Here is a 25,385-nt window from a genome sequence, read left to right on the forward strand (position 1 = left end):
AGATACTTTAGTCTCCTAGCATTGCCATTCTTCTCACCATGTCCCTAACTCCACTCCACACCAGGACAAGGGGGAACCACAAGAGGGGAGTCACAGACAATTAAGTGTAAGAGCTATGACACTTTCTACCAAGATTTGTGGGCATTAATGTTAGAGAAGCTCAAAGAATTTGCTAGTGTCGCAAGGGATCTGCTGGTAAAGAACAGACCGACAGCTCTATTGGACACACAGCCGAGACTTTCTTCAGATTCCTAACATATCATATTGTGAATATGGTATCTTCTAGGAATGCACTTTTAATCTGCAATTTGCTCGTCATAAACAAAGCATGAAAGGGAAGTTCCTGACAGAGCAACATGTAACTTCATATTTGTATCTTACTTGGTACCAATTCAGTTCACAGAAGTTTCTGAAGTCAAAAGGAGAAGACTAATCCACTGGGAGAAGAAAAACTAAATGCAAAGACAAGCAGGGATTGCATCTTTTAGCTCTATACATATTTTAAACTCACGGTTAAATTTCATCATCTATTGTAATTACTAGATCACCCAACAGAAAAGATACTGAAATGAAAATCAGTGCAGACCAAAATCTGACTTATTTCTTCCGGTCGTTTGTGAAGCACAGTAATACCATTGACTTCTCTTAGTTCATCTCCAACATGGACAAGACCTGAAAAGATGGTAAGTAAATTAATATTAGTCTACAGACTGGAAAGCACCACTCCTCTGATGTCCGACCTAAGTCAACAGCACGTACCTCCTCTCCTCCCTCCCCCAGCTTAATGGATTTCCTACTAGAGCCAAGTGCCTCCATTGGCAATGTGCGCTGAAGTCTCCCACCTTTACTCTGAGTGGCATTTTTTTCCCATGCAGCACAGTCTCATAGGAGACCAACATGGAGATGGAGAACATGTGGCAAGATACTCTGGAAAATCACTGCCTCTATATTTGGATCACCACTAAGAATGTAAAACTGGAATAGTTTCACGAGGATGACCAAATCTTGTAGAGTCAGGAGACACGCTGCTGACTATAAAGGCAGAAATAACATGGCTGTCAACTGACAGAACAACACTCCAGTGTCCCAGAAAGAATGTTGGACTAATTTTTTTTTTAACAAGCCATGAAGAGACCCTTACAAGTTTTAGGCTTGTTTATCCAGTTCAGTAACAAATGTTGTACTTGTGTTATATAACTCATGTTAACTGACATAAAAGAATTTCTGAGTAAAGCAAACAGAAAACAACACATGATATACTGAATAAACCAAGATACTAGATTAAATGTGAAAAACATTCTTTTCTTTCTTCTAAAGCTTAGTTACTTCTTTCATCTCTGATGGCATTTTTTCCTAGGAGCTATTTTAGAGAAAAACATATCTAATTAAATTAACAGATTACTGATGAAATGCAGAAATGCCAAGTGCATGCTCTAGTCATTTCACATTACATTTATCAGATTACACTAATTTGAAGAATGATAACAATCAAGAAGAAAGCTGTAATTAGCTAATATTTTTTCATCACAGTAATTCATTAATTTTGGGATTGCATTACTTGTATATTAAAAAAAGTGCATGAGGCTTGGATTCTATCCATCTCATATAAGGCCAGTTCAGCTTGTTTAATAAAATCTGGATGATCACCACCTAGAAAAATGGAAGGTCAACTACTACGTGAATTAATCCTGTAGATCATGAAAGCATACTGAATGACAACCTACACACAGAAGCCTATCCTTCCTCTAGGCAACAGAAATTCAGTTGTCAAGTGAGCTTACCATGTAGGCTCCCTTTATAATCAGTAAGGAAGAAAGGCGATTCCAGCAGTGACCTGCCCCATTCTAAAGCTTGCTGGCATGATTTGTTTCTCCAGCAATGTCCATCTCGCTCCACTGACTACACAGGGTGCCCACATACAAGTTCAGACTTAACATCTAACAGTTGCCTATTAAGATGGATAGGCTGTTATATATTTACAGACTATTTAAAAAAAAAAAAAAAAAAAAAGATTAAACACCCATGTCCAAAGAACTGATTTTGGAACGAATAACCATCAGATTTAGTTAGAGATTATTGCCCTAGGTATGTGTATACAGTACATGCGTGCATAATTTTGGAAATTTTAAAACAGTTTACAAATGCAATTTTAAATCCCCTTTTCTTCAGAAAGTTACCACTGCGATCAGCTGCACCACCTCTCATGATCCTTGCTACAATCACAGCTCCTGTATGCTCATCTCTTCTGATGGTAGCTCCCTGAAATAAAACATAAGGCCCCGCCCCCCCCCCCCCCCCCCAACCCATCGTAAGAAATTTTCTTAGAATACAGTGAGTGGTGAAATAACATGTAAGCTAATATATCTTTTAAACTTGAATTAATTTGTTCTATAAATGTCTTCCTCCTTGACAGTTTTCACCATTATTCAACTTTTGCCTGTGCCCACATCATGCAATTGTGGGAAGGTGCGTGCACCTTCCTTTCTGCTACCTTTGCTGAGCACTTATGCTACCTACATTATTGTGGTGACCAAAGTCAGTCAAATGTGCAAAACAGAATTTCTTACAACAAACTTTCTCTGTGTGTCTTCTGAATCTTTATACAATACAGCCAGCACTTTAGCATATACAAGCAAGGAAAGCCAAGTGTTTTTTTTTTTTCCTTCTCCTACCTCTGCTTGGCAATATAAAGTTTTAATCAGAAATTAAGTCACTGCTCTCTTCTACTACCCATTGTCATGTAGAAAAAGCACTTTAGGCAGATTTCTTCCCCAACGCAATTGCTTTTTCTTAGGAAATCAATTCTTCCATTTCCATTTGTGTAAGATTACTACCTTGTCAATAGAATGTCTACATACAGCTATCAAACATAGTCTTACATCACTGATGTTCATGCAAATGAAGGTATCAATTCATTGAACATTAGCTACAATATGAAAAGAATTAGTATGTCTAATAAGCATAATTGCTCCAACATATACAGTCTCCTCAGAGAAAGCATTCCCTGTGTTAACTGGCATTATAAACCCGTGCCTATACAACGTCTCACGCAAAATTGTGAAGGTGTATTTACCAGGTTTTTTTAATGTTATTTTACTAGCTTCAGAACACTCCTAGTTCTCGCAGACCATTTGATGACATCTTCAAGTATCTCCCATACTCACAATAACTCTTTTTCACTAGTTTTATGACTAGAGATGAATTATCTTATATGTACCAAGGGTTCTTTATTTTTCACTAGCCGAACAATTTTCACTGATTCCTCATCAAAATCATCATCAAAGTTATCGGGTAGAGGTGGAAGGACTGGGTCAAAGTTCTTCTGTGCTACAGTATCATGTACTACAAGCATTGCCTGCATAAAGGAAATAAGAAACAGCAATGTAATGGGGCAGTATTACAGTTTCCAGTTCTCAGGTTTTCAACATTACAGCAAACTTAAATCTCCCTTCCCTCACCATAAATCCAGAAAAAAAACATGTAGCAATTACCTTACCCATCATGTAAACTATATATTGGATATGTCGATATTTAAAGTAAATCCAAACAATAACAAAGCTCAGCCTAAATAAACTTACAGAATGGAGGTCGACTGTGGAAAGCAAAAGTTGAGAAATGGGATCCTTTTCTGCTCCCTCAGAAAACATTAAGGGGGGGAGGGAAGACAACATGGTGCATTATGCATGAAACGCCTATGCTGCATCTTCTCAATCTCCTTCACATCCTAAAGCCTGTGCAGGAAATCACAGTGCAATAGAACTACACTTTGTAGAAGGTTTTTCCCTTTCTCTTAGGGACTCTCCAATGTAACTTTCCCATTACACTAGAATTTTGCAAAGAAATTTTGTTAAGGTCTCTGGTATGTTTACCCTGAGATGTGGTGTTGACAACAGCTGAAGTAGCTCTTTTTCTTCATTATTCACTGGTGCAGTCTGCAATTCTTCTATTACCTTTAAAATAAAAATGAACCACCTCAAAATAAAAGGACTCCACCAAACAAGATCGTATATTTGCAAGTGAGTGTTTGCTAACTTCTATCATCCTTCAAAGTACTGTGCACAGATGAAAAACAATCCCAATCAATAGCACATGAATCCCAAAAGAAATGAAATCTTCATCTGTTTTATTTTTATTAGATAATGCAGAAAAACATCATCAGTAATCAGGATCCTAGCCCCTAAACGTACATTTTAAGAATGACTCCGCCAATTAACTTCAGGAAAGTGTTCTGAAATTTTAAATTCTATATGGAATCTGCAAGTGATACGTGAAACAACACTCTTGTGCTTGTACTATGATAAAGGAGGTTAATCCTCTCTGTAAGCAGGTAGCATTACCCATGTGGAACATGCAACAGAAGTTCCCTTGTTCCCCTGCAATGCCTAGATACCAAAATATGCCCTGGAGTCTCAGGCCTTCCAAACAAAAGATTAGAGAAATAATGGAAGCATTCTTGGACTAGGCTGGTTTCATGGGAGAAGAGAGAAGGCGGGGGTGGGGAAGAAGAAGAGAGAAGGAGTTGAGGCAAGAGATATTTCCTTTCTCTGTCAAGGGTTCTAGATAGGGAAGTCATATAGTTCTATATAAAACTTCTCTACTTGCTTCTTTGGCTTGTTTAGAAGATGGTAATTTTGTACGACTTGACAGGCAGCAGTGCCAAAACTTTTAAGGAGGCAGTAGGCTATTTGTGGGAAAGGGGAGAGGGGGTATGCTGCAGGTTAAGATGGGGCAGTGGAGTCCCCTGGCTTTGCAAAGGAAGGAATTCTAGCTCTGAAACCTTTCACAGCCCTTTGCTACACTTTGGAAGGAAACCGGCATAAGCCACTTAAAAGAGTTGTCAAAGGCAGTATAAATTTCACTTTTTCAGGCATGTGGCATGTTACAAACAAATCTAAGATACAGCTTTGCTCTGTGAACAGACTGGGGGATGAATTGATTGAGAGCAGCCCTGCAGAGAAGGACTTGGAGATACTGGCAGATGAAAACCCAGATACACAACAGCAATGTGTGCTTGCAGCCCAGAAAGCCAATCGTATCCCAGGCTGCATAAAGAGAAGCATTGTCAGCAGGTCGAGGGAGGCAATTCTCCTCCTCTACTCCATTCTTGTGAGCATCCGCAACCTGGAATACTGCATACAGTTGCAGGGTCCCCAGTACAAGACAGATACGGACCTGTTCAAGCGTGTCTAGAGGAGGACCATGAAAATGGTCCGAGTGCTGGAACACCTCTTCTAAGAAGAAAGGCTGAGAGAGTTTGGGTTTTTCAGCCTGGAGAAGAGAAGGCTCTGGGAAAACCTTATTGCTGCCTTTCAATACACAAAGGGTGCTTAAAAGAAAGATGGAGAAAAACTTTTTACCAAGGCCTGCAGTGACAGGACAAGGGGCAGCAGTTATAAACTGAAAGAAGGCAGATTTGGATTGGATATACAGAAGAATTTTTTTTTACTGAGGTACTTGGCGAATTGTTGGAACAGGTTGCCCAGAGAAGTTGTGGATACCTCACTACTGGAAATGTTCAAAGTCAGGTTGGACAGGGCTTTGAGCAACCTGATCTAGTGAAAGGTGGCCTTGCCCATGGCAGGGCAGTTAGAGTAGATGATCTTTCAAGGTCCCTTCCAACCCAAACAATTCTATGCGAACAGCAATACTGCTTGGGCTGTAATGGATTTAAGTCCTTAAGACTGAATGCTTAGCTGGGATAGTCTATTGTCAAAAAAAGTATGAATGCTTTTTGCAGCCTCTCCCTTACGAAGACCATTAATAATACCCTTCTGTTCTACCTGTCCTTCTGTTCTACGTGTTGGTCTTCACTGGACATTTAATGATATATTTCTGAGCTCTCATTTCCTTGACCAATCATAAGTGAAACTAGTCAACAGACTCCAAAGACAGCTGGAGAAGATGAGAAATACGCACACATACAGGACAACTGCAAAGCTTTGATCTGTTAGAAAAGCAGACTTAAATAATTGGAAAATAAGGAGACAAGAATTTTTACTCACATCTTCAACCAATCCTGCTGCACTATGTAAAACAGGAGTTGGACTCTGTCTTTCATAATGACGGAGTTTTTCATGAATCTGAAAAAGATTATTCAGGTATATTACTTACAGAGAGATACAAAACTTCCTAAATACACCTACACTGGAATATTTTTATATTTAAGGAAAATAATTTTTCTGAGGTAAGCGTCAGAAAAATATCCTCTCTTAGGGTTATTTTTGTTTTGTTTAGGAGTCTTTTAGTTTTCTTTTTGCTCATGTTAGTTTCACAGACAGAAAATCTGGCAAGACTCCAGCAGCATAAGGGGAAAAATGAAGCTATTTCACACTGCTTTTTAGCTACAGGGCACTGTATCCGTATTTTGACAATCAATGGAGAAATAGCTTCTCTGAACACCATATGTTAATTGTCAACGAATGTTCTTAATGTCTGTGCTTAAATAAATACATGCTGTGGTCAGTATAGAACTACATATTAAAAAAAAATCTCTGGCAAAGTGAACAGTTGAAAAATCAAGGGAACAGAGAATCAGTAACCTGTAAGGAAAATGTACGTTCATAAATGCACTTTTACCTTCATCAGATAGCTGAGACTCTTTTCACTGAAGACATCCCTAAGGAATCCCATTTCTTCTTTATGATTTGAATCAGGTCTTAGCTGAGATGTCAAAAGGGCCAAGGTTTCATGCAATCCTAAATTTAAGACAGAACAAAAGCTTTTTAGATAGCACGTCTCAGGGCACCTTCTACTGCAGACTTAACATCAGCTACATTTACTTGGGTACCATCTTGGTGATCATTAAGTTTGCAGAGAGACTTATGCTTATCTTCCACTCATTTTGTAACGCTTCCTTCTTAAGCGGCAAACACAGTTTAAGATGTAACATATATCATATTAAGCTACCAAAACAATGTGTATTTTTAAAGACATTACTTCTGAAGTTTCCTCGTTCATGTTAATTATCCTTTGTTTCTAGAACAGCTAGCCCTCCAACAAACTCTGAGTTATTGGAGTGCCACAGATGACTTGCAAAATGACTGAACTACCTCCTTTGTTGCACAGTTACCAGCTCTACTTCCCAAACAACTTTGCTTACAAGTATTACCCTGCCCTTGCTACCTCTGAGGCATCTGTCAGAAGTCAGGTCTAACCAGAGGAGGAAAGGACTGGCGTACATTTTTCACTGCAGTGGAAGCAAAGCTTGTGGCTAGTTTTCCAAAAAGTGCTTAAATCAATATCCCAATTTTGCAGGGCACAGGGCCAGACAAATGTTAGGTTTTCCCTGGTGCACCATGACTGGGAAAACAACAGAAAAAAAAGGGGGGGGGGGAGGGCGCACTAAAATCTGGTCCTTTGGCTATTCTCTCTGTGAACTTTAGAGTGCATTTGGTTCCAGGAGACTCAAACTCACTTCTGCTTTAAAACTCAGTATCATTAGTGTTCATGACTTCACCCTGGGTAGCATACTGGAGAAGCTGGTTAGAAAGCCTTGAATGGAACCACTGCTTTTTAAAGCAAAAGGAAGAATATTAACAAAGCTTATCAACACCTATTCAGAAAGTATTAAGAAGTGGCACAGCAAGCAGCAGAGGTACAAGGGCTGATCTTTAAGGAGCAGCACAGAAGCCAGTGTCACACTGAGAGGTTCAAGTCTGTCCATAGGAGCCTGTCTACCCCTATTCAGAGGCTCCAGGGTTCTTATGAAACTAGGCGTTTCCTGAAATCTGACTAACTTGATTCATTTTGACTTTGTATACTCCACCTTCCTCGTATGCTTTTAGGTAACTGCTAAAAAAATCTAGTTGAACTACCTTAATTCCATTTTATTTAACTCCAGTTTGAATCAGTTTCCTGTGCGGAACACATACACTAAGATTTCAGTCACTGATCTGTTGAAAGCATGCAGATTAGTTACCTGAGTCTTCCGAAAGCACTGGCATGGCTTTGTTCTTAATCTTAGAGACAAATGTTCAACTTAAATCAACACGACTGTTTCTTCTTTCTGGACTGCGATTCAGAGGCAGTCCTGAAATGAGCAAAGATAATACCTAAGCTCAAGCATGTGAGAAAAATGTCAATCACGTAAAAATACTAAGTTCCTAGTATGTTTTTCTCTCAAATGTTCAGTTTAAACTGAATCGGGCAGAGTCCTGCAGTTATTCTGCTACACAAGTAACAACATGAAAAATATTATGTTATATAATAACCATATGGTATCTTGGATAAAGCTGATGCTGAAGTGAGCAGATGCTTCCCTATTCTATTCTCAAGATAGTTTTAGAAGGCCTAAGTAACTGTCTGAAAAGGCAGAAAAAAGGATGCTGGAGAATGGATGTCTAAAAGCACCGATGAACACCATATGCACAGAAATAGAGCATGCAAGAAGACACCGTCACAACAAGATGTTCCGGGGCTTCCTAAAAGCACACCTCAAAGGAATTTACATCCCCCAGAGCATTCTGATGCAGGCGTGCTACAATTACGTTCAACTTAGTAAAGCTAGCAGAAGTGTCATTCCACAAACCTTTGTCATGGGTACTAAGGATGCTACAACAAATAAGGCTACTTCCATTGCTCAGAAATTCCATTAGATGTTTCTATTGCTGATTTTTCTTGTCATCGAGAGCAAATGACTCCAGAGCAAATTCATTTCAAACTGAAAAACGGAATCTATGCTTATAATCGCCAGTCCAAGAGGAAACACTTTGTGCGTTCCAGGGCATTTAAAATCCCGGTCATGCTCATAAAACGCTTGCAGAAAAATAAACAGCCATAATAGCACACAAAAAGGATTAGAAAGAAATGTGGCACACTACAACTCTTTTCTAAATGCAATAAAGGATGCTCCTTGCGTTTCTCTTTATAGATAAATCTCTGACATTTTTATCACATGACACAAATGTGATGGTTTTGTGATTCGATTTCATTTTGATTAGCTGCCTGAAAATACCATAGTAGTGCAATTGGCAAATTAGCATATACCAGTTCAGCTTTTTCTAGCTTCCCAAGTTTCTCTGCAACATACTGAAATATTAAGCTCAAAAGTCACCTGTCTTTTGCACCCTGTATTTTCTACTCCAATGCTTAATCAGTTCACCTGGGCATCAAAACATAATTGAGTTCTTTAAGCAAGTGAACTGAAAGTGTTGAAATTTCACTCTAATCCACGGATCGTACTCCTGTGATTACATATACTACACATTTATTTAATGAACTTTCAGAAGCATTTTTATTTATTGCTTTGAAGAAATAAACATTTCACACACCCACCCACATACTTCATGCCAAAAGAAACATATAGGCAATTCATTCAACAGCTCTGGTTCCTTGACTATTGCATTTCATTTGACATGTATTTAAAAGACTTCTCTAATTATCAAGAAAGGGAACTTTAATTGTATGCTCTTTATAACAATGTGTGCTTCCCACAGAAAAACTTATTTAGCACCAAACCCCAGGAAAACCCGAGTTATTTTCCAGACTCTTAGTGAAAAGGCATCCCACAGGGGAATCTGGAAAATACATGTTTTAACATCTCAAAAACCCAACAGTAAACTCAGGAGCACCAGAATTAGATGAGTTAGGCACAGAAATCAAAATGGAGGCTTCCCCTAGAGGCATTTCCCACGCTCTGTAAAAATCCTGTTAGCCAGGACTGATTAGAATGAACACTCAAAAGAATTAAAAGCATTCATACCAAATAATGTCACCAGGACTCTCCATGTCAATACTCAGGGCTGGCTTCAAGGTATTAAATTCAGCCCCAGCATATGATATTTTGCAAGAGGGGCTCAAAATGTCCCTTCATCACTGTAGTATGAATAGACCCAAATACACTTTTCCTCTTTAAAAATATCTACCCTAAACCATAATTGACTTTTCACACCTATCCTTGCCCAGCTGTTTGCAAGACAGAACATTTGAGCCACCTTCCTTGACTGTTAATATTGGGAAAGGGCTAAATAAACTGAACTGATGCTCTACGTGGGGTCAAAGAAGGGGGATTAAACAGAAGTATATGCTTTGGCATAACACCATTACCTCAGAAAATAACCCTAGTGTGGTTCACTGCATAATATAACAAAGTTTCTGTAATCCAGCTATATTGGTCAAAGCAGTAGATCGCAATTTTGAAAGCAGTTTCATTTTAACATCTTTCCAGGACATCACCCCAATGATTAGGTCAGAAAATCTATCTGCATGCTAACAAGATCACAGCTGATAGCTGTGACAGAGGATTTCTCCTCACTTTCTTTTTGTGTACAATAAGCGTCCAAATGTGACCGAACGTCTTTCACTGGGCACTATACCTATTTTAGCACTACGAGAGCGACTGCTCTGATGGCCGAGCGAAGCACAGAGAAAACCGCACGCGGTTCCCTGTTCGGCACCACGGGGACAGGTGCTTCGTCCGAGCTCCCACACCGGGCACGCCACACGAATCCGCTTTTCCGGGTAACAACGCCATGGGACCGGACGCCGCCCGTGGGCCGGCGGCCTGGGCTCAGCCGGGCGCCCCTCAGGCGACCTGGGGGCTTGGTGGGAACCCGAGGGGCTGAGCATGGCAAAGCGGACCCGCTGCCCGAGCAGGCCTTTCCCGCTCCGGAGAGAGCTTTCCATGCGCTCCACGGGCACCGACGACTCAGCCGGCGGTGAGGCCAGCGCGGCCGACCCTCCTCACGGCCTCAGCCACCGCCCAAGGCGCATGGCGCGAGGTTACGCCCGGGGTCGGGCTGCCCGCCCGCCGGCCGCGAGACGTCCTTCTACAGACCCGCTTCCCCAGGCGCGAGGCCGGGCCCTGCCAGCACCTCTCCGGTTCCATCTCCGCCACCCGAAGGACTCCGCAGGGCTTCCGCCAGGCACGGCCCCGAGCCCTCAGCCAGAGCCCGCCAGACAGACCGTAGCGGACCCGCGGGCTGCCACCACTCCGGGGCCAGCACCTCAAAGGCAGCGCCAGAGCCCGGCCCGGCCCCGCCCGGCTACAAAATGGCGTCGCCCTACCCGCCTCTGCAGGTACGGAGCCGCGCCGCGCTCCGGGAGGAATGCTGCCGCCGGGCGAGCGTTACCTGCGGCTGCGGGCCCAAGCCTGGCCCTGTGCGGTGCTGGGTGCCTGTCTGCCCGCCCCAGCAGGCCACGGAGCAGCTCCCTGCCGCTCGCGTCCCTGCAGCCCGCTGCGCGCCTCGCTCATGCGCCCTTGGAGCCGTTCTACGCGCCGCCTCCCTCCCTCCCCCCCAGCCTTGGTGGGGCCGGGGCCGGCTGCGGCGCGCTTAGCTCGTCGTGCACCGGTGGGGATTCGCCGCGAAACCGCAGCGCAGAGCCGGGGCGGCAGCGCACTCTCAAGCCCAGCGGCTGCGAGCGAGGGATTTCGCCCCACAGGTGGCGGCGTCAGACGCGCTTTCCCGTGACGAGCCCCGCGCCCCTCCGGGGGAGCTCGGGGGGGCCTCCGGGGCGCCGTACCGACCTGGGCCGTTGCCGCGACCCAGCCCTGCTCTGCGCCACCCGGACTCCAGAGCCCCCTTTCCTGAAGTCACCCGTGGGGAGTGAGTGTCGATGGCGGTGAGCGTAGCCGTCGGTCCCGTAGCTAGCAGTGGTCAGGTGTGCTGTGGCCTCGGAGGACACCGCGGTGGCTTTCTGGATTTTTTTGTAGGGGGATTCATCCCAAGAGGGGGGACGCGGCATTGGAGCATACACAGAAATACCGGGGGGCTAATCGTGCTGGTGGACGTTTGGTGCAGAATCTCACAGGCTGATCGCATAGGACAGCGGCCAGGGCATGGACAAGAAGCGATCCAGGCCTTAAAGGTAAAGACAAAAAGCTGTATTCAGTGAAGTAAAATGGGTAGCCAATGGAGAGGCAGAAAAATTGTATTATTTGGAAGATGGGCTAGGAACATTAGTTTTAGCTTGCAGAGTACGCTCTCTAGCTCTTCAGTCCTTAAAAGTTCTCATCAATAAGGATAAGACGATCTATTAGCCACTTACCGGATGCAATACTAAATAATAATTTAGGAGTATAGCTAATTTGGTCAGTCAGGCTCTTAGGAGTAAAACATCCTTTTAAAATATATATGTATATAAAGGCTAGTCTGCAGCACAGAAAATTACTCTGGAAAGAATAACCAGGCTATTTATCAAAGTATTTACTAAACAGTCATGATAATTTTATGCTTTATAGAATTTAATGTATAATTAAATACTGATTTCTCCAAAGCTATTCATTAGTGATACGTCATTATGGTGACTAATGGTATTAATTAAAGTAGAAATGCTTCCAAGTATTCTCCTGAGGTTCACCTGAACAAAGATTAATGTGAAAGAAAATAAGACTTTCCTTATTCCAAGCCAGGGTACAAACAGCAGTGCTTCCATCTGCAGCAATTACTGCTGTGATTGTAAAAGTATAGGAAAACTTAGAGAATTTGTCAAAATAGAGTGAAAAAGACATGTGCAGACTTGTCAGCAGACCGCTTTGATCATTGTTAAATAAATTTTCCTTTCATGTGTAAAAATGGATACATGAATACAGTTTCTTTAGTGAAGTTACAGTTACATATGTTATTGGCAAATCTATTCTACTTCTTTACAGTTAGTTCTTCACTGCAGATGGTTTAAGGGTTTAGTCTGTGGTTTTGCAGATATGATGGCAGCAATATTACTAAATGCATACAGGATTGGCTGGTTTCTTCAGATGTAAGTTAATCATTACAAGAACAGCTAGTAATACTTTACCGATCTGCTGCAATTACCAGGAGAAAAAAAAATCAAACAAATTGCTGTTTCTTGTATCCCTGGACATTTTTTTTATTGAAACAACTTTCACTTACTATTTTACAAGGAAAAAAAAAAAAACAAAACAACATAAAAGAAACAACAAACAGAAGGAAAATCCCATGAAACGCAAAAACCTACAAATTAGTTTTCGGTTATGTGCAGTTATAGGAGACTTAAACTTACACTACCATGCTATGATTGCATCACTGCAAACATGATTCTGAAATACTGTAGACTGTTGCATGAAGTGGGAGGGTTTTCTTTTAAACAACACTGTTATTTTGTATAGATTTAATGGATTTAGTAACTACTTTTTTTTTGAGGGAAGCATTGTGCAGGGAGATAAGAAGCCCGTGTTAAAAAACATGTCGCTAGTGGGGTAACTGTTTCTGTGATTTGTCAGTCACGCAGGGTATTCTTACGTGCAGAATTTTCTTACAGAAATGGAGAACTTAAAATTTTGAAGGTGAATGCCTTGCCTTTTTAAAGACTGCTCTTTCTCCTGACAACTACCCTTTCAAACAGAAAGTAAGCAAGTATTTATAAGGTGAAAGCATGTCTTTTGTCTGCTTTTAGTAAAATAATGAGGTGACAAAATCCAGTTTCTGAAAGAAAGTCTGCTTAAAATCTAGGAGATAAAAATCTTTGAACCTCAGATGATTATGTTTTTAAACACTAGTGTCAGGCTGAAAACAAGCTGAAAAAGATCCAAATTTCACAATCTGATAAATCCTTTGGCTAGAATTAAAAGAGTTGTATTGCCTATATTGCTTTTTTCAGCAGCAGCTGAGTCAGATTGAAATATTGCTATGGATTCTGCAGAACTGGCCTCCATCGTACCCACTTTACTTATGGATAACATCTTTTCCAGTGCGTGCCATCAAAATGCATCAAAAATCAAAATTATTTGGAAAACACAGTCAGGGCTATTCAGTTTGTGAACAGTCATTTGTAGAATTTTTTTTACGTCTAATCTTGAAAGACTTCAAGTTACTCAACACTTGTATGTTGATATGCAGTTAACATAAAATAAGAAAAACAATTCTATAAGATTATTTTTTGACAAACGAAGGCTACCAACTGGAATTCTTGGGTACAAACCATCCTTACTAACCCTGGAAGCATAAATCAATAACTTGTTTGCAGCATATAAGTGAACAGAAATTATTCTACTGTCAGGAATAGTTGTTTTTTTGGTTTCTTTTTCATATGTCATGAAAGAGATATTTCCAGGCAGTGGGGATTTTCTCAGACTGAGTTTAGCAAGTTTGCTCTTTCAAGAGGAACACGACTCCTGTTTTGAAAGACCATCCCATTAGTAATGTATACTCAAGCTCCACGATACACATCTACGTTATCCCAAGACACGACTCTGCACGTCACTAGCCTTGTATTTTATCTACAAATCCCATCTGCCCTGGCAGTAAGCAACACAAGAGTTTGTCCAGGAAGACCCAGGCTCTTACTTTCTACCTGACATTATGAAAAGCAGTTAGTACAGTTGAAGGTCAGGATGTATCCACATGATTAATATGTGCAACCTGGTAGGGGGATCAGGAGGAGGAAATCTGAGGAAGGTGCTCCCACAATGGGCAAACCCAATATTCCTCCTATGAATGAAAGAGCATCAGGTCACCCCACAACTGAAGATGGTGTCTGCAGGTGAGCAGTATGGGTCTTCTGCTAATTAACCTCCAGTGTACCCTGAGGTACTGTTTACACAGCAGTACAGACAGAACTTGTGCTGTCTTGGAATACACCTTCACCGCTGCAGGCGGCGGTAATGCTACTAAGGTAACTTAGATGTACTTGGTAGGCTAAGATGTACTAGAGTTGTACAGTGCCAGTAGCCAGTTTGCTGAACAGTGCACCTCCCTACTAAGCCGAAGATTTACATTAAAGGGAATTCAAACTGTACATCATCAGCAGTCTGTTCAGCGTGTCTGAAAGGAGTCCACTTAAGCTGAAGTTTATGCCACTGACAGCAAATAAACCCCAAAATGTTGCCCCCTCCCCATGTATTTGTACTCTTAACTTTAGATGTAGCACACAAGTGAGGAAGAGTTAAAGAATGGATGTCGAGGAAGAGGAGTTACGTCAATGATGTCCAGTGTGTACTGATGCAGCCAAGTGTATGTCTTAAGAATCATTAAACTTTTAAGGCTGACGTGCTTAGCTCTTGCAGATTATTCTGGAAATGATTGGTTGTTTTGGGTCTCTTTTTTTTTTTTTTTTTTTTTACTTCAAGGAGATAGGTGAGTGAGGACAAGGTGGTGGAAAATGTTGCACAGTTAGAGAACAATAAAAGAAATGCAGACATTATTCCCCAGGAGTGGAGCAGGATTTAAAAATCGGGCATATGCTGTGCACCTAGCAAAGTCTGAATTGACTCCAGAATGGGAGTGTAACTTACTGTGGTACTACATATGGACTAATGAGCCCTGCTGAGAGCCAAGAAGCTGCAGCATCTGTACAGTGCTGAACCAGCTGTGCTGAAACACTGATGTGAGCTGTGTATTCTCTCCACCTTACTGCGCCACGTAGCGTAGAAATCACATGACAAAAGCCATCAGGCACTTCTCGGTGGTAAGTCTTGGCATCATCCACTTAACCTGCAAGGAAGGAGTGTGGAATTACCAAACCTGGATATTTGTGTCTTGTACAGCAAGGTAATCAAATTTCTCTTCAGTATGTGTTAGATAGCAAACCTCTCCCATAAAGACACAATATATGATTTTAAAAATTAATGTAGAGTTAGAAAGTAGACTTCTGTTACTGTCTCCCCCTTCTGAGTCAGTCAACTGTCCAACCAGTGGGCACGTGCCTGGAGATATACGATTATTGTTGGACCATTAAAAAAAAAATGAGAGGGATGATGCCTTCTCACCGACTCCACTGCTGTAGTCCTTTTGCAGGAAATATCAGAATTATGATACTCTTCTGCTAACAGATGCTTAGGGATAAGGAAATATTTTTATAAAGTTTGGTTGACGAGTGAAATTAATCTCAAATTGTTCGGCCAATCTGATACCTGCTTTACATATTTGCAGAGAAAATGATGTGCTTGATTGGGAGGAAATTGGAGGAAAGAAAACCGTGATCCTCCTGAGTTCTGGAAAACACAGCTCCTGAAATACCACAGAGCACTTACTGCGGCTAGGTACGTGAAGTAATGTCAAGACTGATAGCACGAACATCTTAAAAATACTTGCTTATGCTTTAGTGTTTGGTGAGAATACTGAAATTAGACTTCAGTTCTTAGTCCAGAAGTGAAGCAAAATGCAATTGCCAGTTATTACAGACTTACTTTCTAAAAACTCAGTAACTGCGGGCTGCGGTTTTGTAATGCTGAAAATTAAGTGTTGAAATGACTGACCTGAATCATACTACTGTTCTTATATAACTGAGAATTAAATTCAAGTACCGATTGAGAAACAACATTAAAAATAATAAGGGGGGGATGGAGGGAAATTTGGCCCCATAGCCCCACTTTGAGCTTCTAATGCTATTAGTAATTAACACTGCTGATTTCAGATCTTTTCTATTCAGAAACACGAGAGCTGCATTGAAATTGCTTAAGCTTCTAGGGAACAGTCTTTCAAACGGCTTCTCTGCTAGTTCAGCGGTAAGCGGAAATGGATAGCGGTAATTACGGTCTAACTCCAATGGACTAGGCCTGGTTTCTTGGAATACTTATTTTCTTTAAAATGCGGATTGAGGATTAGCATCTTCGCGTTCCTTTCTTTAACAGCTGACCTATCTCACGATTTCATTTTAAAATCCCTAGTGCTGCCCGTAGCACGGCCTCTCAGCAAATGACTCGGTGCCGCCGACATTATATGTCCAGTCTCCGGCAGCCTGAACTCCGCTCCCAGGGTGTTACGGTGAAACGACGTTTGTAGCCATTCACTCTCGCCCGAGGGTCTCCGAGCGCGGAAGAGGCGCGGACCGCAAGCGGCTCGGAGCGAGAAGAGGTCGGCGGCCCGTCGCCCAGCCCGGGGGCGGCACTCGTCCCTCCGCTTCCCCCGGGGCCCGCCCGGCTCTGCCCCCGCTCCGGCCCGCGGCGAGCTCCGCCCCGCCCCCGGTCCCGCTCACCCGCCGGCTGCGCGGGGCCGCCGCCGCGTTCTCGGTCTCCTCTGGCTGCTCTGCCGGATCTTCCCCGCGCTGCCGGCGAGCGGACGGCACTGGCGGCGGCCGACTGCCGCACCGCGGGCGTCCGGGTGCGGTCGTTCCCGGGGGCCGGTGCCGCCCTCGGCGGCTGCTGCGCGCCCGCGGCGAGGTGCCACCGTGCCCCGCCGCGTCCTCACCGTGCCCGCGGAGGGCCTGGCAGCCGGCAGCATGTCTGCTGTGCGCAGGAAGTTTGGGGACGAGTACCAGGCAGTGGGCCCGTCTCGCAGCGGCACCCGCAGAGAGCGGCAGCGCTTTGTGGACAAGAACGGGCGCTGCAATGTGCAACACGGGAACCTGGGTGGCGAGAGCAGCCGCTACCTGTCCGACCTCTTCACCACGCTGGTGGACCTCAAGTGGCGCTGGAACCTGCTCATCTTCCTGCTGACCTACACGGTCGCTTGGCTGGTCATGGCCTCGATGTGGTGGGGCATCGCCTACCTGCGAGGTGACCTGCACCGGGCGCACGATGGCACCTACAGTCCGTGTGTGGCCAACGTGTACAACTTTCCTTCTGCCTTCCTCTTCTTCATAGAGACCGAGGCCACCATTGGCTACGGGCACCGCTACATTACTGAGCGCTGCCCTGAGGGCATCGTGCTCTTCCTCTTCCAGTCACTGCTGGGCTCCATCGTTGATGCGTTCCTCATTGGCTGCATGTTCATCAAGATGTCCCAGCCCAAGAAGCGAGCTGAGACCCTCATGTTCAGCCACGCCGCAGTCGTCTCGCAGCGGGATGGCAAGCTCTGCCTCATGTTCCGTGTCGGCAACCTCCGCAACAGCCATATGGTGTCTGCCCAGATCCGCTGCAAGCTGATCAAGGTGAGGCCTGGCGCAACAGCTGGTGGGATAGGGCACCTGGGTTGCAGTGGGCGATGCGAGCAGGGCACGGGCCCAGTGCAACCATGTGCCCATAGTATGGGTAGCATGGGGCTTCCCCTGTGCAGCCCCTGCTGCCGCCTGCTAGTGGGCTCTGCCCTGCCTCAGAGGCAGCTGCCCTGTCCCTTGGCGTGTGGGCAAGATGATGCAGCTGGGGCGGTATGACAGACTTTGGAAAAATTTGCTGTGGCTGTCAATAGTAGGAGCCACGAAAGAGCGAAGCAGGCGTAGTGGAAGAGACGGTCTCATGAGAGACCTCCCGGGGCATTCCAGTGCATTGTGAGGTTGGTAGGAAGCCAGTTTGGTTAGGATGGATGTGTCAGGATACATACAGGGTTACTGCAGGGAGGGATACTAAGGCATATCCCCTAGCAGGTCTCAACTGGGAATAAGAAATTGATTTGTGGTGACGTTAAATTAGGACAAAGATCAACCTCGACCTCCTCTTCCCCTTGGGGAAACTTGGAGAGCTTATACTTGCAGTTCCTTACCCCATGGTTCCAGCCAGTGGCCTCCCAGCATTTTAGAGGGATTGTGCAGGTCCTTCAGTAGAAAGGCCCTTTCACTGTCACCAGTAGCTATTTATTAATCACTGACAATGGTCAGTGTAATTCAGAATGCAAGAAAACTGGAATTCAAAGGAGGTCATAACAAAAAAGAGTAAAGAAATGATCAGGAGACGGTAGAGTTTGTCGGGCACAGAATTCTGGCATGAGTACAATGGAAGGAAAACACTGTGTGCGGCATGCCGAGACGAAGCAATGTAGCAGCTCATAGCAGCTATGTCTTGTCATGGGAGCACGCTTGATGGGGAGCATCAGAACCTGGATCCCAGTGACAATGTTAATTTCAGAATATCATATTTGAATGTTGTAAATGTTCTATATTCTCTATGGTAATCCTCTCTTTGAAGCAACTGTTTGGCCATTTTAATAATCTGGAGAAACAAGCATGATACAGTAGGTGATGGGACAATGGTAAATGTGAAAGGTTGTTTTCCTTTTGTGTGGAACACTTGACCGAGCTGTTAATTTTTCTTGCCGCAGAATACCATTTCAAATGGAGAATCTTCTAAGATTCAAAAAGAAGTAGGATATATATATATATGAGAACAAGCTGTCAGGAGTTACAATGGACCAATTTTTGTAGGAATTGGAAAGCCAGCTAAACCATGATTTTTGTTGATCTCTAACTATTAAAAATGAGCAGAAAGCCTCTGCTGAGGTATTTAATTCTGTCCATCATCCAAGACGAAATGCAAGTGAATGTGGAATAAAAGCGGTGTCACGGTTGTGTTTTTACAGTGACAGTAATTCACTATAAACTTTTGAAATAAGACGTGGAACACACAACCTGGTGCACTTTCTGCTGATAAACCTGTTGCTACACAATGCTGGTATGCAGATGATTGGGACAGAAAACACAAGAACATTTCATGGACCTGCTTGACTGATTCATCTTACGATAGCTGTTTCATAGACAAGATAGTGAATCAGTGAGTAATAGTTGATTTCTTTCCAACGGTCATCACGCCCATGACTTGTCTTCAAGCTGCTTTGTGACCTTTGGCAAATATAAGCTATGGACAAAGGGAAGTTTAAAAGTGAATGTTTGTGTACTAGCTGCCCCCTCAGTCCTCATTACAAGGCGTGGTATTATTTCCCATGTCTTTCTGTAAATCCTCCTCCTCAGTTTGTTGAGGTGCCCCTTGAACTGGACACACCATTCCAGCAGTCATAGCGGCCTTTCTGGCACCGTGTGAGTTTACATCAGCTGCTTTGAAATAGCTTTTTGTGTCCTGTAAACTTCTGGTGAATGTGCTGGAACTTGCTTACCATTTATCTTCAGTGAGTTCTGCCTCGTGATTTGTGCTCTTTCTGCTGTACTTTGTGCAGTGCTGTTGACAGCTGATCTTGCTACGCTTCTGCAGCCAATCAGATAGCTAGAAATTTTTTTACTTGTATCACAGTGAAAGAATGTGAAGAAATATGTCTTATCACACTTTTGTACTTGAGATAGGACACATATTTAGTAGTGAACATGGTGTTTTGGTCGGACCAATGGAACCCCGAGGATTTACTTTTGTAAAGAAAGCACACCAATCTGAGTCTGTCTGAATGGCATTTACTGGAAGCGTGATATATGCCCTAGGATATTTGGTAGATTACAGTGGTGCCACCACACTGTGCTGGCTTCTTTTTTTGGTCCAGGGGACTGCCCAGCAGCATGGCATAGTGATGTCACGGAAGAGTCTGGGTCCCTTTTTGGACTGAGTCGTGGAGAGTTTGGAAAACAGTTACAGGACTAAGTGTCCGTGTTTCAGCAAAAACTTTTCCAGAAACCCAAGTCTTTCTAATTGAGTGCTCTAGAAACAGGAAAAAGCAGGCTTCTGAGGCAGTAAATAGAAAGAAGCTGGTCGGAACTAGCTGCTGAAAATGTGTAGTTAGTGAAATGTGGAAACGTCCTGGCCTTTTCAGTGTCACAGTGAACTGTATTTTTCTGCCTGTTAATTCCTGGACGTCACTAGTATGGCTGAGTGATCTGGTGATAGCAGCAGCAACCAGCATCCACCATATGGCGATCAGTATTGGTTTGTTAAAAATTAGTTTTGATACCTATTTTTATCTGCTCTTGATGGGACTACAGATGTCACTGATAAACATAATGGTGTGTAAGGTGGTATGTAAAGTATTTCAGCTAGTAGCGTAGGATGTTTAGATTCAGAAAGCCGAGGAGCGTAAAATTGTCGTAGCCTGTTTTCAACATGTGCTAAGCAATAGTTTTAAAAATACAGTTGTGAAGCATAGTAGCCACAGAGCCAGTGCACTTGGGGTTATGACCAGCAGGCACCTATTCTTTGAGCCGTACTAATTAACAGCTTTGAATAAGCTGAAAGCAAACAATTGTAATAGAAAGTTCACAGACGGCAGATGATAGGCATTGCAAGTAAGGAAGAAGATCCATTATATTGTGATCTTGTTAACGTGCAGAAAGTGCAAATGATACAATTTTTAATATCACAGAATCATTCACATTGGAAGGGGCCTTGAGAGGTCTGTAGTCCAACCTCTTGCTCAAAGCGTGGTGAGTTAGGAGGTCAGACCAGGTTGCTCTGGGCTGTTTCCAAGCTGGTTTTGGAAACCTTGAAGGACAAAGGCTGCACATCCTTGCTGGGAAAGATCTTCCACTGCTTAACTGTCCTCATGATGGAAAAATGTTTCTTCAATCCAGCCTGAACTTCTGTAATTTCAACTTGCCTGTTGTCTCTCTTGCTCCCGCTATGCAGTGCTGTGAAGAGCCTGGCTCCATCTTCTTGAATACCTTCCTCTTAGGTTTTGGAAGGTTGCTATTAGATCCCCCTCTATGCCCTGTCCTCTCCCATCTGAACGAGCCCAGCTCACTCAGGTCTTATTTAAAGTTTGGAGCAACTGGACTATATTAAAAAGTAGCAGTCATCCTGGGAAATATCTAAGCTACAGCTCCAGGTATAGCGTCACTAGCAAAAAACATACAATTCTTTAACAGCGGTATCAAAGTAACAAGTTCATATTATTTCAGCAATGTAATATATAATAAATGTTCTTGCAAGCTGCTAGTCTAAGGGTGGGGCAGAAGCATAGGTAGGTGCGATCAGGGTTTTTCCTCTCGAATACCAGAACTGAAACTACTGTAGTACTGTATGGCAAATTAGTATGTGCCAGTTTAGCATCTAGATTCCCAAGTACGTACCAGTTTAGCATTTTCTAGATTCCGCATTTCTCTACAATGTACTGGCAGTATTAAGCTCGGTGGTCATCTGTCTTTTGCATCCTGCATTTTCTGCTCCAGTGCTTAATTAGTCCACCTGGGTATCCAAACATAATTATGTGAGTTCTCTAAATGAGTGAACTGAAAGCAGGTTAACAATAATAAAACTGCATTGTGTCCAGTTAAAGAAGGATGTACATAAACAACAGGGTTTAGAGAAGCGCCAAGAATGAAAAGGATAGGAGCGAATACTCGAAGGGCATAAAATGTTTGGCTAGACACCAAAACTGACTAAGCGATGATGCAATGGAAGTCTGCCTAGTAATAAGAAACAAGACAAAGATCTAGTGGCAGAAAGTTAAAGGTGGAAAAATACAGTCACAGAGGAGTTGTTTTTTTCCTTAACTGTGAGGCAGTTAACCTTTGGAGGAACTCACCTAGACCTTTGGATTCTCCATCTCTGGCCACATTTAAAATGGGGCATTCCTAAGTAATTGTGCCCTTGTTCAAGCTTGTATTAATCTGTGGAATTCATTTGGTTTTGTGTTACACAGGTGGTCAAAATAAAGAATCATGAGTGTTCCTTCCAAACTTATTGTTGATAGTTTATAGTCTTCTGCTTTGTTTTGTGATCCTTTGAGTAAAGCTATATATATGCAACAAAGGTCCCTGTCTAGGAGTCTTAACACATTATAGGGCTGCTAATCTATCTTAATTCAGGTTAATTTCTTTTTATTTAACAAATAAGTTTCTTTTAAAAATTCTCCATGCCCTGAATAAAGCAGTCCTCTGTGTAAGATACTGAATACCTCAAACACAACCTTTTGCTTTCTCCCAGATCTGTTACCTCTAATCATCCTCGCTGGATTTGTTTACTATTGAGTGGATTTGATCGAAGACTCTGCCACAGAGAAAAATGGTTTGTAGATGAAACAGTTCTTAAGTCATTCAGGCAGAAATTTGTGCAAATATGCACATCTTTATCTAGGTAATTGTATTTGATAAAACTTTGGGAAAATGTGATGTTTTAGACATTGCTTCATAGAGCTCATGTTGAGCCTTGTTACCTTGGAGCAGAGATCATATGTTGCCAACCAATTTGTGCACCCACTGAAAGAACAGTACCCAGGCAACAAAAGCAGTGGTGTAGCCTGCAGCTTAGTTCTGCAGGTTCCCTCGGGAGAAGAGAAAGAATGTTTTTGCGGTAGTTTGATTATACCTTTGCGTGTAACGGAGACTGTCACAATTGATACGTAGTAGTGGTTTTGACAGCTTTTATTTTATAGCACTGCCTTCATCCTTTCAAAGCACAAATAATCCGTGAGAATGCTTTTACAAGCAATCAGCTGATACTTTCCCTGTCCTCATCGGTAGTGGAGAAACTGACTTTTGAGTAAGGGAGAACTTGGTTATTTAGATAGGAAGAATTTTCTTTTCCTCAGCAGAAAAACAGACACATAGTACATAAATGAAATAATCCGTTGTATTTAATAAGGAGCTGTATTCTACCAGCCACCAAACTGGTTATGTAATCACCAGTAAATACCAAGCAATTAAAAATGCAGCGTTTTTAAGATACAGGTGGAGAGACAATCTGAAGGTATGCTAGTTGCTTAGGGAATTTTTTTAAAGAGAGAAACTTTCTTAAAAGAATACCAATCGGATCTAAGTCAATGGCAAAACTGCTAGCTTTGGCTTGCTCTCGGGAATAATGGATGGCGTTTCCAAGCAATGGAACCAATACATTTGTCAATACCAATGCAACACATTTAAAACTATTTAGTAACTACGGAATAGTCTATAATTTATAATCTTTTGTAGTCATCTTCTTAAAGAGTTAAGTGCTTTCTAATCAAGCAATAAGCAGAAAGGATTTTAAATAGGCTCTGCAAAACTTCTAATTTTAATGGGCAATTTCCACCAGAGATTTTTAAAGCAATCAGCTGAGGAGCTGCCTGGCCAACTGATGTAATTTTTAGTTATACTGTGAGTACCAGGAAGATTTGGGGGGAACACTATGGGGCAGGGGGAAGTTATCGTATCAGTATTTTTAATGGACCTGTGTAATGATGTGAATAAAAATGGAGCACTTAGCTTAACAGTGATCATAAGTTCATTATTAAGATCAACATACACTAGGTGGTACATGCAGATTGGCAAGGGATGATCGTTAATATTGATTCAGATGGTTTTGTGGAAATGTCACTTACCAGCCGTACTGTACAATTACTATGATGCTTACCTTTGACTTAGTACATCACAGTATCTGTCAAACAAAAATTGGTAACATATAAAAATAACGAAAAGTGAATTCAGGCAATGGATTGAAATGCACCTGGCTTGTAGATTTTGTTCTCATTAATGGGAACTTTTGACACAGATGTTCGTGGTGAACATCTGTTATAAGGCATGTAGTGTGGTACCCAATGTTTTTGTCAAAATATATATCCTAGTAAAGTTTGTAGATCATGATGAGATCTAGTGGCATGATAAGAAAAGTCAAAATTGGTCGTGTGTAGTAGTCTTACAGTGTTTAGCATTACTTATATCTCCATTATGAAGACCCCAGACTGAACACATAGATGATAATGTCATGAAAGAGCCAGGCTGAAATTTCATTGCATTGAGTTCGTGTTTTGCCTCACACAGTGATTACTAAATCATCTTTTAATCTTTAGTCCCGACAGACACCAGAGGGAGAATTTCTGCCGCTAGACCAGTGTGAACTTGATGTTGGATTTGGAACTGGAGCTGACCAGCTGTTTTTAGTTTCCCCATTAACCATCTGTCATGAAATTAATTCAAAGAGCCCCTTTTTTTGTCTCTCACAAAGATCACTAAGAAGCGAGCAATTTGAAATAGTTGTCATCCTTGAAGGAATCGTTGAGACTACTGGTAAGATTTAGAATAATATGCATGCTCTAATTTTTAGTGTTTGTTTTCAGTACTGATATTTTTAGCGAGGCAGCTGTTAATCCTTTCAGGATGCTAATCCAGGATGCTCCAGAATATCCTGCCATATGCTACAGAGCTTCAGTGGGCTTTACCAGCCAATAGGAGACCTCCCTTCCCCACAGGGCTCTGCATTACTGATGCCCAAAGTGACCAATACGTCCAGGAAGAGATGCACCCTGCCACTCTTTGAGTATGGCATGTAGAAGAGTACAACACCCTTGTGAGACTCCTGTTTTAAGGACAAGCTCTCTGAAAGAACGTTGAACTTTAAAAGTTGCCGGTGCTGCAAAATGACTTTCAACCTAGCTTATATTAAATTGAATGCAAAATAAGAAACCCAGTTTTAAAATACAGACCACATAGTCGCAAAGATTGTAGGAACATGTGGTTATCAGCAAATGTGAGCTGGGATTTGGGGTTTTTTAACTTTTTTTTTTTTAAATTCTGATACGGCATTGTCCAGATGACAGCTGACTTTGTGGCCTTGTCTTTTGGGGACTTAATTCTTTTATGAATGCTGTGACAGCGCACTGCAGTTACGTAAGAAGATCTGCGTCGAGGATCCATGCGTACTGTTAAAGTCCACATCGTTCAGTAGGTTCATTGATACTCTGATCTTCCTCTCCCTTCTTTTGAGGATTTGTATAGCCTTGATTAATCAAGGAGTATTTTCATCCTGTCAACAAAATTACTGGTTGCCCAGTTCCCGTCTTAGAGACGGTAGCGTCCTTTTTGTGCAGCCAAGTGCAGTCATCTCGTGCTGGACAGCAAATGGAACTGACCAATTACTATCCATGTCCTGCACTGAGCCCTAAACACACAATCCACCGGGACAGAATGCTCTTTCATGTCGAGTGCAGCAG

General features: G+C 42.6%; 2 protein-coding genes across 25 annotated transcripts in view; one reads left to right on the forward strand and one right to left on the reverse strand.

Moving 5' to 3' along the window:
- MPP3 (MAGUK p55 scaffold protein 3) overlaps positions 1–11,219 on the reverse strand; it is a 25,381-nt gene extending 14,162 nt beyond the window's left edge. For 2 of the 15 annotated variants that reach the window (XM_074849867.1, XM_074849865.1), the window contains exons 1-8: positions 11,070–11,218; positions 7,919–8,029; positions 6,577–6,695; positions 6,003–6,080; positions 3,870–3,950; positions 3,218–3,355; positions 2,178–2,259; positions 587–672 (exon numbers count right to left, since the gene is read on the reverse strand). In XM_074849867.1, coding sequence (XP_074705968.1) covers positions 587–672; positions 2,178–2,259; positions 3,218–3,355; positions 3,870–3,950; positions 6,003–6,080; positions 6,577–6,695; positions 7,919–7,943 — 609 coding nt within the window. In that variant the 5' untranslated portion in view covers positions 7,944–8,029; positions 11,070–11,218. Of the gene's footprint in view, positions 1–586; positions 673–2,177; positions 2,260–3,217; positions 3,356–3,869; positions 3,951–6,002; positions 6,081–6,576; positions 6,696–7,918; positions 8,030–8,527; positions 8,571–10,313; positions 10,752–10,811; positions 10,924–11,069 lie in introns of those variants that run through there. The other 13 variants (XR_012626319.1, XR_012626318.1, XM_074849868.1 and 10 more) reach the window with 12 other exon arrangements.
- LOC141934424 (G protein-activated inward rectifier potassium channel 1-like) overlaps positions 10,950–25,385 on the forward strand; it is a 19,407-nt gene continuing 4,971 nt past the window's right edge. The window contains exons 1-6 of one of the 10 annotated variants that reach the window (XR_012626323.1): positions 11,245–11,805; positions 15,825–15,934; positions 16,562–17,763; positions 19,125–19,315; positions 22,406–22,486; positions 24,246–24,416. Coding sequence is in view for 7 of the 10 variants with exons in the window: in XM_074849872.1 (XP_074705973.1) it covers positions 17,113–17,763; positions 24,246–24,462 (868 nt within the window). In the remaining 3 variants the exon portion in view is untranslated. Of the gene's footprint in view, positions 11,017–11,244; positions 11,806–13,215; positions 13,303–15,022; positions 15,444–15,824; positions 15,935–16,323; positions 16,400–16,561; positions 17,764–19,124; positions 19,316–22,405; positions 22,487–24,245; positions 24,463–24,985; positions 25,117–25,385 lie in introns of those variants that run through there. The other 9 variants (XM_074849872.1, XR_012626321.1, XR_012626322.1 and 6 more) reach the window with 9 other exon arrangements.

The sequence above is a fragment of the Strix aluco genome, chromosome 24 (genome assembly GCF_031877795.1).
Source record: "Strix aluco isolate bStrAlu1 chromosome 24, bStrAlu1.hap1, whole genome shotgun sequence".
NCBI lineage: Eukaryota > Metazoa > Chordata > Aves > Strigiformes > Strigidae > Strix > Strix aluco.